Source organism: Schistosoma haematobium, chromosome 6 (assembly GCF_000699445.3).
Source record: "Schistosoma haematobium chromosome 6, whole genome shotgun sequence".
NCBI lineage: Eukaryota > Metazoa > Platyhelminthes > Trematoda > Strigeidida > Schistosomatidae > Schistosoma > Schistosoma haematobium.
This window is the reverse complement of record NC_067201.1, coordinates 10,391,087-10,410,685: the sequence shown is the minus strand read 5'-3', so window position 1 is coordinate 10,410,685 and position 19,599 is coordinate 10,391,087. Positions and strand designations below refer to the sequence as shown.

The 19,599-nt window shown below is 33.4% G+C and overlaps 1 protein-coding gene across 2 annotated transcripts in view; it reads right to left on the bottom strand.

The window, feature by feature from the left end:
• BUB3_4 (mitotic spindle checkpoint protein Bub3) overlaps positions 1–19,599 on the bottom strand; it is a 47,318-nt gene that overhangs the window by 17,946 nt on the left and 9,773 nt on the right. Inside the window, exons 4-5 of one of the 2 annotated variants that reach the window (XM_051216828.1) lie at positions 18,875–19,332; positions 14,770–15,494 (exon numbers count right to left, since the gene is read on the bottom strand). In XM_051216828.1, the coding sequence (XP_051065446.1) occupies positions 14,770–15,494; positions 18,875–19,332 (1,183 nt within the window). Of the gene's footprint in view, positions 1–6,530; positions 19,333–19,599 lie in introns of those variants that run through there. The other variant, XM_051216829.1, reaches the window with a different exon arrangement.

The window sequence follows — 19,599 nt, the reverse complement described above, 5'->3', positions numbered from 1 at the left end:
CTTACTGGACCACTGAGCCGGCATCCAATGGTGTTAATGTCTAACCTCAACCAATCCACGAAGTCGCGCGACCATCTTCCATTGCACTGGGGTAGACACCTGTTTCTACCTGACACAAATTACGGGTTCGAATCCCGCGAACGGCACCGTGGATGCGCACTTCTGAGGAGTCCCACAACAGGACGAAACAGCCGTCCAGTGCTTCCAGGTTTTCAATGGTGGTCTAACATCAATCGGTTCATGATCTTAATCAAAAACTTAGCAATCTCCACAACCCCTAAACTGATAGATATGAAAGTGTTATGCTGTGAAAACAAGAAAAACAACAACCTGTCACTATTATACCATAAAGTTACGACTACAATTATCGGAGGTATATATATATATATATATATATATATATATATATATATATATATATATATTAAGTTGCATTTCTCACAGATCGATCTTGATTGGGGTACCATCAGAAACAAGAGAGCACTGAGATGTTGTATCGGACTCCTCAGCAAAGAAAACACACAACTCAACAATTTGTTGAGTCTAGAAACTTCAAGTCAAACAATGAAAATCTATGTATTAGAACCACAGGGTTGGTGTAGTGTCACAATTCTAGACTAAACCAATATGTGATATAGCGAGATAATCATCCAATATTTCACTTGCGACATGTTCGAAATTTATCAATCATTTAATAGTTGTGGATGAATAGTAACCTTGTTTGCTAGTATTGAAGTATATGCTGTTACGTTGAACAGTCTAACGGAATCTTATAATTTATTTGTATGCATTTGAACTTCCCCGTCGTTGATGTTAAGAACTGAATTTCGATCAATCGTTTTTTTGGCATAATGTACATCTTGAGAGGATTGTTTAGATACTTTCACGAAGTCATAAGCATTTGAGAAAAGACAGACAATAGATAGTAGTGGGATACAAGATGCAAATAGTACTGGACTCAAGTCATGCAGTAAACACAAACACTAAAATGCATAAACATGTATCAGATGAGTCTAAAATACGACAAAACATGCTAGTTAATACAATAATCTAGCAAAATACGAAAAGAAAGGCTATGTATAAATAAATGGTACAAATTATTACTAATAAGATGGAGGGTTAAAAACATTATGGGAATGTGATTATATTTATATACATATAACTTGAAGTGAATTCAGTGTTTCCGAAAACAAATTTATGAACAAATAATTTTTTCATGAAAATGAAAGGTGCAATTAAAGAAAAAACAAATAAGGTAACGAAGTAATTAATAAAGTACAAAAATAAACGGTACAAAACTGTATCCGATGAATAGTAAAACAGTATAAAAAAAACCACAACCACTTATTCGGTCTATTAGGGTCGATGCATGTTTTACAAGTTATGAATCTGTGGCCTACTGATTAACATGTTCGACTTTCAACTTCTAATTCCCTAGTTCCAACACCCCTACCCCCACTTCTGTTTGAGCCTTCAAAAGTTGGAAAAATATTTTGTCTAATTAATGCTTATTAGAAATTCCCCACAAATTTCTAGAAAACAACGGATTAGATCGCATGCTGTGACTGCAAGCTTCTAGAACGTTACCACCACCCATGAACCTAAAAATATCCTTGAAAGTAAAAAAACTGACATTCATTCTTCCATCCAACTATTTTCTATTCAGGGCTCAAGTTGAAAGAATTTTGAGATCTAGTTAAGATTTTGGAACGGATTATCAATCATTCAAGTACCGGATATGTCAGGTTCGAAAAGAAGACATAAATTCACAGAATAAGATATTGGCATGAGAAGGAATATTGAAGATCGTCATATTAAAGAAGACGAAGTGTATCATCACCCCATAAATAATTTTCAACTACATCACGTAAAGGGTACATCCTATCTATAGTTCACACACTATGAATCCAGCTTCCAAACAACTTTCATATGACGTCTATTTTTAACGTTCTAAGCTAAAAGGTTTATAGTTTAATGGGAGGAAGTTACCAAGTTGTGTATATTATCCTTATGTAATTTAACAGAAAACCTAAGAGTTTTGGAAAGTGACAGATATGTAAGCTAAACTTAGTAGCTTGTAATTAAAAATTGATTGAAGAATTTTAAAAATGAATAAGAGTCAAAGTGCTCAGTTTACTAGCGCAACTAAGACACTTAAAGGTTAATCTCTAACTCTGTGTGAATACAAACGTCAGAGTCTAAGCCTTCTAATTCCTGTAGTTTCTGAAAAATCGTAATGAAATTGAATCATTTTGAATGTATTGATTGAACTCACTGTGTCGTGTACCTGAAGATTAGTGTGCTATCACACTACGTCGACTGTTTTTTCCCTCAGAAATGTAGATTCATAGGAGTATGCTCTATAAAATATGTAGAAGCATATGTTTTTGTTCATTCAAAGTACAAGGGTTTGTATGCACGCGTAAAATTGATATATATGTTTAGAGGTGACATATAATGGGTATTCGTTTACCCTTCTCCATCTTATTGAGTATTAAAATATTTGCAGTGGAATTAGTTCCACTGTTAGAAATGCAATTTCTACAGTAGAGTTTAGTCTTTGAGTAGTTGTATTTGTGATTCAATCACTTTTAGATGTTTCTTTTCGAGTTTGCAAAAAGAATTAATTGAATAAAAAATCTATTTCCATTCAATAAATATTTCTTTTTATCATCTTATTGTAGGATGGTAGTATAGTGATTAATAGATTCGACTTCCAGACACTAAATTTCAGATTCGAACCCCACTCCACTTCAATTTCAGCAACCGAGTAGTATCATCTAGCCACTATACTTAGAATATGGCCCATCATACTCAAGTACTTAGTGAATGAGTTAATTTTAATTTCATAAATACAAGCAGATTAATTAATTTACTTTCTCAATTACCATAACTTAACATTGAACACTTGTTTTTATAAACACAAAAAAATTGATCAATATTCAATCAGTCGTTTTATCTAACAACTAGAACAATGAAGGGAGTAATAAACGAAATTACTTAATTAGTCTTAACCAACATAGACCCTGACACAATTATGTATATGTATAAGACTAATTTGACATTTCACATTAGCATGAAGAGAGATGAAATTAATGAGATAAATAGCAAAAAGACCGAAATAATTTTTGAAACAGTGATGATGAAAAAAAACCAAACATTGAGAACACAGATCAAAAAGGCAGAATGAAGAGATGAGGATTTAAAAAACGCTGGAACTAAAGTTCTACAGTAAGATATGGAGTGAATATATATGTGCCACTATGGTCGATTTTGAGTTAAGCTATCATCCAACGTTCCCAACCATTAGTTGGGAAGTTATTACACGAATCTCTCAACCAAGAAGTTTGCATCGACCATCGATTAAACAATCAAACTTACAAACAGAGTAATTTAATAAACAATTACTAAAAAGTATTTTGTTTTCTTTTTTTGGAGTAGAAGCTTCTGGTTAATAAGACAAAAAAGAGCCCAAGATGTGAAACACTTATCTGAGGTATTCATACGGAAAACATTTTTAAAGTATTCCTTTTCATACCAGAGTTTTAACTGAAAATGGCAATATCATACAAGATGCAGTAAGACTTGCAAAACCTCTCCTGGCGAAAAATCCATTGGAAAAGCGTGAGCCACACCGTAAGTGTGACGGCTAATAATACTACACCATCCAGTTTCCCAAACTGAAGCAGATTGAGTAGGCCCCAAACATGGGATGTGGTGGTTGAAAGTAAAACACTTCAACTACTAAGTCATAACAACATACTTGCTTAGTGTTCCTTTCAACAGTGAATATTTATTCCTGATACAATGAACATACATTACTAAAATCATTTATAAAAACTATTTACCAAAACATTCGCTTAACGACTGTGATATAAAACTTATTCGGACATTTATTAACCCTTCGAAAGAACTCTGCTATCAAGTGAGAACACCGTGTTATCAATTTAGCAGTTTGCCAGTGTGTTTAGGAGCAACGATGACAATCTAATTGATACTACCATCTTGAAACAGTGGGTACAATATTTTGAATATATTTTACAAATGTCATCCCAGCAACTTCCATACTTTCATGATTTCCTGACACTGGGAGTGATTAAAAACAGTAGAGAGGTGATCAGTTTATGACGTAGAACTGTGATATGAAAGAACTAGCATCTGTCCGTCCATAACGACTGCCCAGCTGTGATCAAAGAGACTTAAATAACACCTTAATACAACGGGATAAGATAGTATTTTAATTCTATAGAGAAAAAGAAATTTAGTAAATACAAGAAAAGACAAATACAGTAGCTAATGTGGTAAGAAAGAAACCTTTTTACAAAGACAGTATAATAGAACCAGGCAAGTTACTATTACTACAACGGCATAAACCGTGTTAACCTTTTCTCATCTAGTCTAGTTTTTTCTTAAAAAATAAGTTAAAACATTGTTTTCAAGGCATACAAAGTAGACAGAATAGGTTGAAAAGTTCGATATATACATAAACACTCTGGTCATATTAGTGAAAATTCCTCAATGGATTGAAACAATTATATTCCAAATGGTTTTGCTTGTAAAAAATTGTGTTTACTACTACTATTATTATTATTAGTAGTAGTAGGGACATCAATGATACTACTATCATAAACACATATATTTGAAAGTGCAAACTTAGCACACTACACTTTAACTAATCACTTTTTTAATTCTCTTAATTTTTGCAAAGAATTGGTTAGGGCTTTTTTTGATTGAAAAAGAATGTATTCTACATACACAGATGAATAAACGTATATTTACATAAAAATTAGTTTTATTTATTTATATTATTTTTGTGGGGCCAGTACATTTTATTCTGCTTATCTATGTGATCTACTTAATGGATATTAGTGTACTATTGTTTTTATAATTATTATTACCACTACTAAAAGTAATGATAATATTATAGTGCTATAAATGTTGATATTATCATTGTTATTACTCATATAAATAGGGATGTAATTTGCACAGAATGTACTGTATATGCCAATAAGATTTATCAAAATTTAATCCTCAATTTCAATAACGGGGTAATTCAAAGCTCCACTAATAAGGATATAAAAATTATACTTGTTGAATAAATTAGTTACTTTCTAGGTTAAATAACTTAGTTGATAACGCGTTAAGTGTTTGAAAAAAAAATATTCTATTCGATTTCAGATGTGAATATCAACGATGAGATGATGATACAGAGGCATTCAACCAACAAGTCTCAAATACGAAGAAATGTCTATTATGGATCGTGTTGTTAGTTATAATCCACCCACTCCATATAAATTAATGTGTTTTTCTAAGAACAGAAAACACGAGAACTTTATTGGTGATAGGAATCTCAAGACATGAATGGAGAAAAATCAAATAAAGTCTTGTGATATATACTACCGACTGACTTTATTTGGACAGCCGATCAAAAGCAGGAAGTAATGGAAAGTTAGTTCATCAATAGTACAGTACCACGAAACAATCGGGGATCGAACCTAGGACCTTCGGGTTTCCAAGTGAGCCCTTAACCTTTAAACGACTGAGTCGACATTCAATGACTTACGATTCTAATTCCAATCAAGTGATATTGAGTAACCGGTGTTAACCCGTTTTCCAATGATTATCTAAGTAATGTCAGTTCATGATACATAACCAAAAATTCGACAATTTCATCAAACCTCTTACAAGCTATATACACACCACATACATACTACTTAATTTTATTATTGTAAAACTAGGATAATAATAAAATGTAGACACGAGGAGGATAAATTTAATGGATAAGTGCACTTTTTAGTACATAAATTTTGTGGAGATTGTTGAATTTCCATAGATTACACCACACTAACCCTAATGTTCTTATCATCGTACTTAATTCATATTGAATGTGTGACATCTGCTTAATGGATTAGAACATGGTTGTACAATATCGCATATTGATTAAAGTTAGATATCTGCACCAGTGTATACCGGTTTAGTAGTTTAAAGTTTCATGTTGACCTGAATATCCTAGGCTCAATATCCCTAATGAGATTCTGGATGAGCACTACTGATGAGCCCCATACTAAGGCGAAATAGCTGCTCACTAATAGTCTATTCAAGATCAATACATGATGAGATCTATGGAGATGAGTGAGTTGATGCCAAGAGTTTTACTTACTTACTTACTTACGCCTGTTACTCCTCGTGAAGGAGCATAGGCCGCTCACCAGCATTCTCCATCCAACCCTGTCCTGGGCAATCCTTTCTAGCTCCGTCCAGTTGTAATTCATCGTTTTCATATCTGCTTCTATTATCCGACGCAATGTGTTCTTTGGCCTTCCTCTTTTTCGCTTCCCTTCGGAATTCCAAGTTAGGGCTTGCCTCGTGATGCAGTTTGACGATTTGCGTAATGTGTCCTATCCATTTCCATCGTCTTTTCCTAATTTCTTCTTCAGCTGGAAGTTGGTTTGTTCTCTCCCACAGAAGGCTATTGCTGATGGTATCCGGCCAATGGATGTTGAGTATCTTGCGTAGACAGCTATTTATAAATACTTGTACTTTCTTGATTGTGGTTGTTGTAGTTCTCCAAGTTTCAGCTCCGTACAGTAGAACTGCCTTGACGTTCGTATTGAAGATTCTCACTTTGATATTGGTTGAAAGTTGTTTTGAGTCCCATATGTTCTTCAATTGTAGGAATGCGACCCTTGCTTTGCCGATCCTCGCCTTTACGTCTGCATCTGATCCTCCTTGTTTATCGATTATGCTTCCTAGGTATGTGAAGGACTCTACATCTTCCAGAGTTTCGCCATCAAGTGTGATTGGATTGCTGTTCTCCGCTTTGAATTTGAGGACCTTGGTTTTCCCTTTGTGTATGCTGAGGCCTACTGATGCAGAGACTGCTGATGCCAAGAGTGTAAGCTATTATTATTTATTCGTCTTGTTTACTACTTCTAATCTCTATATTCATGGACTAATAAAAGCGACAATGACACCAATAAAAAGATCTTACAAACAAACAAGAAAAACCTGTTTAAAATTTTAAAAGAAGTGGAATTATTACATACATACGTACACAGATAAGGAGAATGATAAAAAGCAAAGACGACAGAAAACAAACTAAGCATTGATTATTTGTTTATTTATTTATTCAGAATAATAGATACACAAACAACCAAAGTAAGCAACAGACACATGTGTCTTAGTTAACAAACTTTTTTTTTTATAAAAAAAACTATTCAAACACCTGCCACACACACACACATACATTAAATACAAACTGTAGTTGATTTTAATTCTATCAAAGATACTTGGGATTGTGTAGATTCTTTTGGAGAAAGAAAAAGAAAGAGAAACAAACAACAAACTGGGAGGAAAGGAGCAATTTAAAATGGACACAATAATGAATGGATGAGGGTAAAAAAAGGAGAGGTGATATTAGTTAGTTTATCTTGTTTGATGTTGACCTTATCCCTCTCTCTCACTCTCTCCCTAGTTATCTATTCAGGTACAATATTCATAGAAAAAAGACAATGGAAAGAACTGAAAAGCTGACAAAATTAATAAACAAATAACAAATATGAAACTATATACATATCTGTGGAAAAGAGTAATGTTTCTTGACCAAAGTCATCTGAATTGTCAATGTAACAACTAATATGAATATCGGTAGAAAAGATAGGGAAAAATCAGCTTAAAAAACAACAAAGTTAGACAATTACTGAAACCTGAAAGCACTAGACGACTGTTCCGTCCTAGTCTGAGATACGGTCACGCAACTGGAAATCGAACGCATGACCTTCGGTCTCGCTTCTAAACACTTAATCTTTGGACCACTGAGCAGTGTATATGCCTAACTTTAATGAAATTTAACAATCTCCATAATCTAATAATGGTCAAAGAAAGTCAGCTTATAAAAAGATTGACCTATAATGATAATAACAATGGTGGAGAAGATTTGTAGCTCAGGTGGATTGCAGATAAACGTCTTACTGATGTATACTAACTAGCAAAAAATCAAGGTGATTAAACTGGGCTTCTTATTGACTGCTTTCAGTATACAATCAACAATCCCTATGAATAGAAATGGACATCAGTAACGGCAATTTAAAAATAGGCTACATTGTGATATTGAATCGTTTTGCTTAGCGATTAATTATTTTATATTATTATATAAGAATATATTACTCTGTTGTAATAACAATTATGAATAGATCATTGTTGAAAAATCAGATCAATTAAGTGCTTCATGAATAAACAACTTTTTTAAAAGAAATTTGCCTACCTGACAGTTGAATTAGTTGTTTACATATAACAAAGAGAGAGGGGAGAGAGAAACAACAACGAACAAACCTGGGTACAAACATAAACGACGTCTAAATATACACATACGTACACTTGTATATATCATCTTATTTTGTCTTGGTTTAAAACTGATTTTGTTGGAGAAATGATTGAAAATTTAAAAAAAACATGGATGAACAAGTGTATGTGTATTTTAGTCCAATTTGTAATACAACACGCACATAAAGCATACCAGTTTCAAACAAAACAGGATGATATTCAGGACAATAAGATTTAACGGTGATCATCATCTTAAGAATTTTCTTATTTAGACATACAGACGTGAGAACTAATAACCTTGAGTGAAACGATGTGACACAGAATCACATGGAAATGAAAACACAACAGAAAAATATGCGACATGATTATACAACGAGTGATCCGAAGAAGTGTTGAATTCAAGCGTGTTCTCCAATATTTCATGTATACAATTAATTAATGTTAGTAGTAAATAAAATTTTAGGTGTATCAATTCATTCAAATAATATAATTCAATTGATCAGTCAGTTACTATTTATTTATTTATTTTAATACATAGATATTGGTACAAGGAGGCACCAAATACATATGCGCCACACAAATCTCATTCGATATGTGTGAGGTCTATGATACTGCTCGGGTGCCCAAACCGAAGCAGGTGGTTATTTTAGGGGGCCACTCCCCGAGCCTTTGACCTAAAGGTCTGACCCACATGGCAGTGGAGCATCGTGAGGAGATGCAGTCCCATGGAAGCCGGTGACCAACAATTGGTTCATACGTCATTTGTTCCCACAGGATACTGGAGCCCATGTGCACCATTGGTTTGGAATCCGGTTAAAGCGCCGGACATTCACTTTTCGTCCTCTCATTTTAGTAAACAACACCCGTGGTGTGAGAAGGTAGTGAGTAGGACTTCCCTGGCAGAGGCTATATACGCGTGGCCATGTGAAGGGATATCGAGAGGGAGAACGGACTTTCCCCACTCTCGGCCGTACCAGAGCATTTGGGGGCTCAGTCAGTTAAAATCAACGTAGAACCAGACACATTTATACGTTGACCCATATTGTTACAAGACATTAACACAGCAAGATGAAATTAATTATATGAATAGAGAAAAAATAAAAATGAACTAATATAGCAGGAATAATAAAAATGAGAAAGATTGGAGAATCATAAGATCTGTGTGAAAGGAATACTGAACCTGGAAATATATAATAAGATAAAAAGTAAATCAATTTGTGCTAATGTGACCGGTCCAGGAGCTATTTCATCTTATTATTATTTGCAATAGTTACACGGACACAAACCATGTAGTTTGCACCTAAGAACAAGGTTTAATTTAATAATCTATGACTTTATGTATTAATGACATGTCTTAACTTACACACTATTGATGTTTTACTGACTCAAGACTACCTTATAAGAACTTTTAATCAAAGTGAAACAATTTTAAAGATTTCATATTCAATAAGAATATTTTTGGAATTGTATACATCAGTGAAAAAAAAAACAATTATTTCAAGAATGTAATTTTTTTATGAACAAAACAAATACACATCATTATTCATATATTGGTCATTAATAATATTGAACTTAATTGAAATGATTGACTATTTTTCAACTTATTATTACCATTACAACTAAATATGTTTGTCATTTTGTGTTAGGGATAATAAGAAATATGCAATCATAATTAATCATATGAAAATGTATTATCGATAAGTGTATGTATGTGTGTGTGTGTGAGAGAGAGAGAGAGGGCGAGCAAAAATTACAATATTTTACAAGAAGAAATAGATACGAAATAGAAAATTAAAAATGTCCATAATAAATAAATTAAGAATGAAGAAAAGAGTCTATTCATTGTCTATAATTAATCCAAGTGTACTACAAAGTGGATATGTGAATGCAAATAAACACACACAAATAAACATACACAAAAACACAATAGCAACTACTATCACACACAGTGATGATACATTTAAATACATATCTAAACATAGGCATAGATATACACTAACAAGATCACTCTAGAACACGGACATTAACACGCAACAACAAATCCATAAACACATGAATGAGCAAATTAATTCAATTATTTTTACACAAAAACACAACAATCCAATATTTAAACAAATGAATGAATAAATAAATAAATAAATAAACAATACACTATCATCACACCAAAGCACATACACAACAAAACAAAATCACCATTACATAATCAACGATAAACAATCAGTCCACGCAACACACACACACACTGTACAAACAATACACAACAATAACAAGTACACAGTTTATTGAGTATTCAAACAAACAAACAATACAATACAATACAATATACAAGCATACCACACATCATATCACAACACAACACAACACAACAAAAACACAAATAAGACAATCGTCAACTAATGAACTAATGTCTTCAGCTGATATGGATAGATGAAGATCACGTGGCGTTGCACTACTATTACAACCACTACTAACTAACCAATTCATTCACTCAGCTGATTTTGAGTTATAGCCCAAATGAACTAAATTTCAACCACATCGATAACGCACAAAAGAACATAATAGTAATAGTAATACTACTACTAATAATAACAATAATAATAATAATAGTAATAACAATAATAATAATGGAAGAGCTATAATAATGACAAAAGAACAAAACAAGGTAGATTTGAATTAATATTGTAAAATTTCAACCAACTGTCCACATTGCTTGTACAATAGTCTAAATGAAAACCTAAATAACTTATTTCCTCACATAATATATCATAAGGGCACTATGTCATATAATGTAAAGTAGGTAGTCATTCAAACAAACACACACGATCGCAGGATATGCATATCGCCATCTATTAATACAAAGTTCAACATCTCATATTCATTGTATCATCACCATCATCACTATTACCACACACATTCTTGTTTTTTTCCTCACACCGTATTACCATCTTTTTTAGTTTACAACAAAAGTGCAAACATATCTGTATGAAATACATGAATGAATAGATAAGTAGTAGTATTATTAGTAACCAAATAAATAAAGAGATTACTAAAACATATTTAGAAAATACAACTGGCATTTTATACATTAACAAAATAATCAGATTAATTATTGTATATTTGTATATAATAATAAATGGACAAAACATACGACTGAACACACATACATGTACACAGTAGCATAGTTGAACAAGGAGAGAATGAGAGTGAATGAATGTGTAAACAGTGAATGTAAACAGCAGTAAAGTCGAAAGCATGCACGAAGGTCAGCTGAGGACAATAAAAATAGTACCACAGATAACTAGTAATAATAATAATGATAATTACACCAGTGATAACTCATAATATCAATAATAATAATAATAATACTAACAACAATAATAATTGAAGTGATTTAATTCACAAAATAGATTCACCTTAATTTTCTATGGCAAGTATTTATATGTATAAACAAGCACAACTATAATGAACTGCGCATAAATAATAATAACAACAATGGATTACATGAGAAATATACATTAAAAAGCGAAGGATCACTAGTAGGAATAAAAAACCTTGTAACTAATTTGAACAGTCGCCAGATTAGTTTAACACTTGTAGTAGTGGTAGTAGCATACTGACTAACAGAGGTCAATGTATAACTGAGCAAAGAATAGATTGTATTTACTTTGTAAAGAATTTTACAGTATAAAGATAGTTGGATTCACCACATACAGACTGATTGATATAATCTTCAGAACTATTGAAAGCTACATATTCCTTTTTTTTGTTCTAGATTTGGTAACTGTCATGCACATCCATACTCGTGCATATCTATAATCCAATATATGAATATATATTATTACGGTTATTTAGTTACTCTAAAGAAGTAACCTACATTAAGTCATGAAACGTCAGAAATACAATTTCCTACTAATAGGGATATCATAAAAATATATTTATTATATTTAGTGAATATTTTCCTATCGGTATGATTTTGTGCTACATTGTCAAAGTTATTTACCTACACAAACATTTGATTGCTCAACGAGAACTTTTAAACATGACTCAAGTAGTATATTTGGCATAAGGGTCGCAATGGAATCCAGAGCATGTGTTTCATCCTATTTGAGACTTGTCAAGTCGATGTACCTGCACTAGAAAACCCAGTATCATTCTCTTCAAAATGTCTAGAGCACATTATCTACAGAGCTACTGAGTGCAATTACTAACTTATTCAATGAGTTTGAAAGTATTAGTAAAAGGTTTTTAATGCCTCGTCGACATTTAGGACTGTAAATGATTAGTCTGTGTTGTCATATATGTATCCTGAACAGGTTACAGATTGATGTAGGATGAAATGAGTGTCTTGGATTTTACTGAATACCTATACTTTACATATTGAAACTCATGACATAAAGTTGTATAGAAATAATTCACTCACCAAGCCCATATAGCAGCACAGATTTATCTATCAAAGTTCTAAACATGGACAACAGAAAGTTACAAACCCTTAGATTAACAGTCGGATTGAGTCGTGTTGGGAACAGTGCAATTATCGTAACCAACAGTTGAAGACGTTGCGTGACATGGGTTAGAATAGGTTTCAATGGCGCAGTTGCACTCATTCCTTATCCTCTTTTATATTCTGATTTCTTTTTTGAATTATTTGATACGTTTTTTTTCAATTCCACGAATTCAAACCCTCGTCTTGAAACACGTTATTTATGTGTAAACTTTTCTTTTACTGATGATACCGTTAATATTTCCAAAATATTAGGATTGGTCTTGATAATTTCATGTCGCAGTGTTAATGTAGTGTGGCAAGTTAAAATGTGCAAATATGCCAGGTTCCACATTGCGTATAACTGACAAACCCCAACTAATAACTTAATTAAATCAGTAGTTATAAGTGAAAGCTGTTTATCACTTAATTACCAATAGCCCTCAACACATTTCCATAAATCTATTCATTATTTCAACTAAACAATATACCATGAATTGGGAAATGTGATGATGAAGAGACTATACACCACTAAACACACTTGGACATAGTAATTTCCCTAAAATTTAATTTGACGTAAAGCATTTACGAAGTACGCATCTATTTGTTCAGCTTCGTTGGGGTACTAATTTCTATGTGAAGGAATGTAGCACTTATTACCCGACTGATCAAACTAAAGTAGTTCGATAGTGGGATTAAAACTTGTGACTTGACGGTTATAATCAGACCATTGATTCCTCTATTCTAAAGTGATCTATCAGAACATGGACAGAGCAGTTTAACTCAGCTATACATCCTAAACGAAATGTAAAAATATGAATTCAAATACACAAATCCATTGTACTTAATAAATGAATATATTGTGAGACGTATGGACATTTATAATAAAGAAGTGGACAGGTTATGTATTATAAGTGAAGTCATATCTTATTACCAAATATCACATGTCTACCTCAGTTAAAACTTTTTCATATTCCAGTTATTGTTATTTATTTATTTGAACACATAGATATTGGTACAGAGAGGCACCAAATACATAGGCGCCACATAAATCATCTGATTTTTGTGTGGGTTGTGATACTGCCCGGGTGCTCAGACCGAAACAGATGCTTTTCTTAGTGAGCTACTCCTCGAGCCTTTAACCTAGAGATCTAATCCACAAAGCAGTGGAGCCACGTTAGAAGATGTAGTCCCATGGAAGCTGGTGACCAACAATATGTTCATACGCCATTTGTTCCCTCAGAATCCTGGAGCTTGTGTGCACCATTGGTTTGGAATCAGGATTTTCCACCCCCCCTGGGTGAATCCTCTGTATCCAACAAACCGGTCAAAGCGCCATATATTCACTTTTCATCCTTTCAATTACGTAAACAACACCCGTGGTGCGAGAAATAAGTGAGTAGGACTTCCCTGGCAGTGGCCATGTAAGAGCATTTCGAGAGGAAGAGCTGACTCTCTACACCCTCGGTCGTACCACGGCATTTGGGGGCCATATTCCAGTGACCATTATTTTGTTTTCGACCACTAATTTTTGTATCAAAACACAACCATCTCAACAGTATAAATACGTGTGAGGTTAACCATCCTTTCTTCACAGTTCAATAAAAGTTTGATATCTAGTATTTTCGAGAATTGTTTTCGTTCTTTTAGTGAGTGAATGGTGAATATAAGAGTGTAATTTTCACTGAAAGTTTCGTTTTAATAATCTAACGCTTTCCACATATGTCTTTTATGAACACGTCATTGTAGCCCAAACCCAACTTTCCAGATAAAAAAACGCGAAGTTACAGCTTACAATGAAATCCTCAGTAAAAATTATGCTCTTATATGTACCACTCACTAAATGGACAGAAAATTACCCAGAAACCTTTGCTATCCACATATATACTGAACATTGAAAGGCGGATGTACTACACGTATTTTTTCACAAATACATATTAATGGGAACATAAAATAGTAAATCTTACCGATCTCCATTGGCTGTTGGTAAACTATTTGAATAATGTAACACTGCACCAGACTCATCCTGGCGTTGTTGGTGATCACCAAATGACGATAACATGACCGACGATGGTGATGGTGTTGATAACGATAATGAATTTGACAAGCAAAAAGAGTGAGGATGAAGTAAAGATTGTACATTTTGCAAGTGGTGATTTTGTTGTTTTAAACAATAATTCGATTGTACAAAAACACATTGAGAAGCTGAGGCATTACTATCATTACCAATATATGTGTTATTATCTAATGGATTATGTTGACTATTATCATTGAAAAATAATTCACGAGATGTTACAGGAAATGCAGAATTATTAACATCAATAGTATTATTATCAATACTATTCTCGTTGTTGCTATTATCGTTTAAAACATTTCTTTGTTCACCTTCTTTTTTTTCTTGGTGTTGTTGTTCTTCATCGTCGACAACATCATCATCATCGTCACCGTCATACTGATTTCGATCATTATTACTATCGTCATTAGCATTATTATTGGCATTACTAGTTTGATTTAAATCAGATGATGATGATGACTTCGATGACGTTTGACGACGTTTACGAAATGCTTGACTAATTAAACATGTTTCACAATAAGGGTCTAATTGCCAAAATGCACCTTTACCAGGTTCCGATTGAGAACGTGGTACACGGATAAAATAACGATTTAATGATAAATTATGACGTATTGAATTCTGTATTATCATAAGAGAAGAAATAAAACGTGGTTAATTTTAAAGGCTCAAGACTAATTAATAATAATAATAATAATAATAACGAACTCATGTTATGAATGCGACGTTACTCGATATATAGAGAAGACTGGTCAATTAAGGTCTTAGTTAATCTCTCGACCTCTCATGTGTACTGTATCGTCTGTAGTCCATCATTCTAAGCTTTGACTAATGATAAGTTTCAAATGGTAATGTTATCCTTGAGTGGAGGTGAAAATAATATTAACTCCTATTTGGTTTGCCGACAAGCACGCCTTCTATCCCTAGTTATGAGTAGATAACCTTCTTTTACTATATTTTAAGCACCTAGTATATTTATTTCAAATACTCATTAGCTTATATACATGAATTATCAGAGCGCAACGCACCGCGAATAACAGATCATGCTTTACATACAATAATGCCATAAATAGCAGAGGACAAAGCAAAAGGTGAGTAGTTAGTGATAACCATGGAACAATAAAATGTATGATAATAGTTAAAAGGTCTGAAGGAAGCTTACAATACAAGGAATATAGAAATACAATAATCTGTAAACTAGTTTTAACTTACCCAATACTCAGTCTATCGCAACTCACTCACCAGGTAACTGGGAGTGAGCTATACTATAAATATGATAGCTAGCTATACCATTCGGTTGCTCAAAACGAAGTGGAGTGAGGTCCGAACTTTGTTCTTAGTGGTTGAAAGTTAAACCCCTTAACCACTAAGCTGCCACACCACATTAAGATAATAAAAAGAAATATGTCATGAATGTACATGGATTTTTTATATACTGCGTACCGTAATAAGATGAGAACTTACAAACTCAAAAAGAAATATGATTTTGGAAGCATTTGGCAAATTTCTTTTAATTTTTTAACGTTTATTGGATAAATCTATCTGCACAATACATTCCTACACTTCGTCCATGATTCCTTCATTATGAACTGTAGTTAATGTTTTGAGCTATGTGTAAACTTGATTAAGGACAGTATTAATTATTAAATTTTACAGAACAACAAAACTGGTTATGGCCTAAACTTCAATTACAATTAATACTTAAAATATGGCTATATATATTATCTCAACTAATTTAAATTACCATCACTAAACTTGAAACAAAAAAAGCACATCTCAAGCCACGAGAGCAGTAATGCTGTAAATTATATATCATATATTTGTTACGGTAGACAATGATCACTTCGTGAAGTTGTATTTTATCTTTGATGAATTTTCGATTGACTGGACAATTAACTCTTTTTGATTATACTGCTTTGATTGAGTACTATGTACGTAAATAATAGCTAAATTTCGTGGGGTTCATATATTTGAGTAAATTTTCCAGTGATACACTGCTATAAAACCCGTCAATCAACAAGATTGTATGCTCCCCTTAGGGTCAAGAAGCATCACTATAGTCGAACATCATGAGGTATGTCAAAGTTCTAGAACCTTGTGGTGGTCGGTATTGGATATAATCCTTAAACTTTGTATACAGTTCGTCTTGATAACCGTCCTATATAACGCCCCAACGGTATATTAATCAGAAAGCGAACACGAAGCGTTGATTACGTTTATTACGGGACCACACACAGATATTCAAATTTACAGATGCGTTAAACAAGCATAGAAGACTTGTGCCGAAAGGCAATTAAGCGAGCGAGTGAGTCAGCGAATATGAATACGAGCAAGCGCGTACAACTAAGCGAGCGAGAGCGAGAGCAATGAATATGAATAACATGGACATACATATACATAGTGAAATGAATGAGTCACCGAATCAAATAAGTGGTTAGTAGTAAGGCTAGCATAGTGAATAAACGCGCGGGCCGTAAGCAATATTCAGGCATACATGTTCATACACTCGCAATAGTAATAAAGATACAAGGACATAGATAAGTTGTTGTTAGGATGACTCAGTTCGTTAATAAGTTAGTAAAATGACTTGATTGAATTAATAATTGTGAACAAACTCAGTTTCACGTGATCTGTTATAACCTGATGAAAGGTGAAAATCTAGTTAGTACATCTAAATCCAGGTCTGCAATGAGTCTGATTTTACCGCGTTTGCCGCTCATAAGTAATAGTTAAGTATCAGATGGCTAACTTTAGTTTCCAAATACGAATATTTACATATGTTTAGTTCATTGGCTAGTTCGGTTCAGCCTATTTGATGCCTGTTCGGTTGGGACTTTTGGAGAATCGATCTCTTGAGCGAAATTACAAATGCTGACGTGTCAATAATTATGGTGTATTTTATTATCTCAAGTAGATTGGAGCGGTATAACAAAGTCACCTACGGTATTCAACTATTTGTTTGCATGGCCTGGAAGAACATATACTGGAATAGTTGGATTCAAATAGACATTAAGTGACTACACACATTAATTTGGGTAAACTTTATTACATCTAAACCCCACCTGGAGTTTAGATCTCAGCGGAGGAAGAAATCAGGAAGAAGCGCTGGAAGTGGATAGGACACACATTGAGGAAAGCACCCAACTGCGTCACAAGACCAGCCCTCACATGGAATCCTCAAGGCCAAAGGAAAAGAGGAAGACCAAAGAACACGTTACGCCGGGAAATAGAGATAGACATGAGAAAAATGAACAAGAATTGGATGGGATTAGAAAAGAAGGCCCAGGACAGAGTGGGTTGGAGAATGCTGGTCGGCGGCCTATGCTCCATTGGGAGTAACAGGCGTAAGTAATTAAGTAAGTTATTACATCAAATCTGATTCTACTTCAGCTATCACTGTATATCAGGAGATGGGGTGACTAGATATTGTGAACTGTACAAGGGAAAGCAGAAATGCGATTTAATTGAACTAATCATTAGAAAAAGTATGTTGTAAATCTATCGACATTAACAGTTCATCAAATTTATCATCATTGGGTCAAATGACCTCAAATAAGAGCACATAACAAACCCCTCATTTTCGTTCATCGTTAAATACACAGTTGAGACAGATCATAAGATTAATATTAACTCAGCTTTGTGATTTTTACATAAAAGTTGTCTAAGATAAGGCAAATACTTAAATTTGTTGGAATCATAGCTATACAAATCTTCAACACGCCTGAGCCCACTCGTGTGTTTCAAAATAACTTTTACTTACACACAAAACAAACCCTTGGTAATATTGATTTTTTTTTATCTAGAGTGTAGGGTAATTCATATTGTTTTTCTCTTATCTTTCAGTTCGTTTATTTTGACCTCTTATTTTTTTTATATATCAAATGTTCTAATAAGTGTGTGGTCGGATTATTATCACTGCATGTTTGCAGTATGAGAAAACAATTAGTTTCAAGAAAAGACAAACAAATACAGAAATGACAAACTGATTTCAAGTCGCCTACCTGCCAACCTTTTTCATGTGGTTTATAATATGGAAATGTTTTTGAAATATGAGCATAAATATCAGCTAAAGTTAGACGTTGATTAGGCGCCGATGCAATAGCTTGGATAATTAATTGAGCATAAGAATAAGGCGGTTTACGAAATGTTGAGCCCCGATCAATTGCGGTTGTTGAAGCTAAATTTGCAGCTAACTTATTAATAGTTGATTCGCTTTCTTGAATAGTGCAACCATTATTATTATTATTACCATCGTCATTATGATCATCACCACAATATGCTGTGACGTTCTGGGGTATTGCAGCTACACTTGAATCGGCAGTGTCATCTAAATCGTCTACTGTCAAGGTGTTTTGTTCAATGATATCGGATTTTTTTAATTGAGATTCCGGAGAGTTAGATGACAATACGAAGGGATTTTTCGTTAAATCTGATAAGCCATGGTTGAATGTAGAACAATCTGTAAATTAATGATTAATAAGAATTTTTCTAGAAAAAACCAGACAAAATTCACATCAATACATAATTTTTATTGAAAATTTGTTGTGAAGATTATTAAATTTAAAGTTTTACATTACGACCGACCTTTGTTAGGCAACTATTGAAAACTAGGAGGCAATGGACATCTATTTCGTCATGACATAGAACTTGTCATTAGTATTTATCTACCATTCCACATCTGGGGATCTAGGCCAGGGCCTTTAGTCTCGCACTCGAACGCCTAACT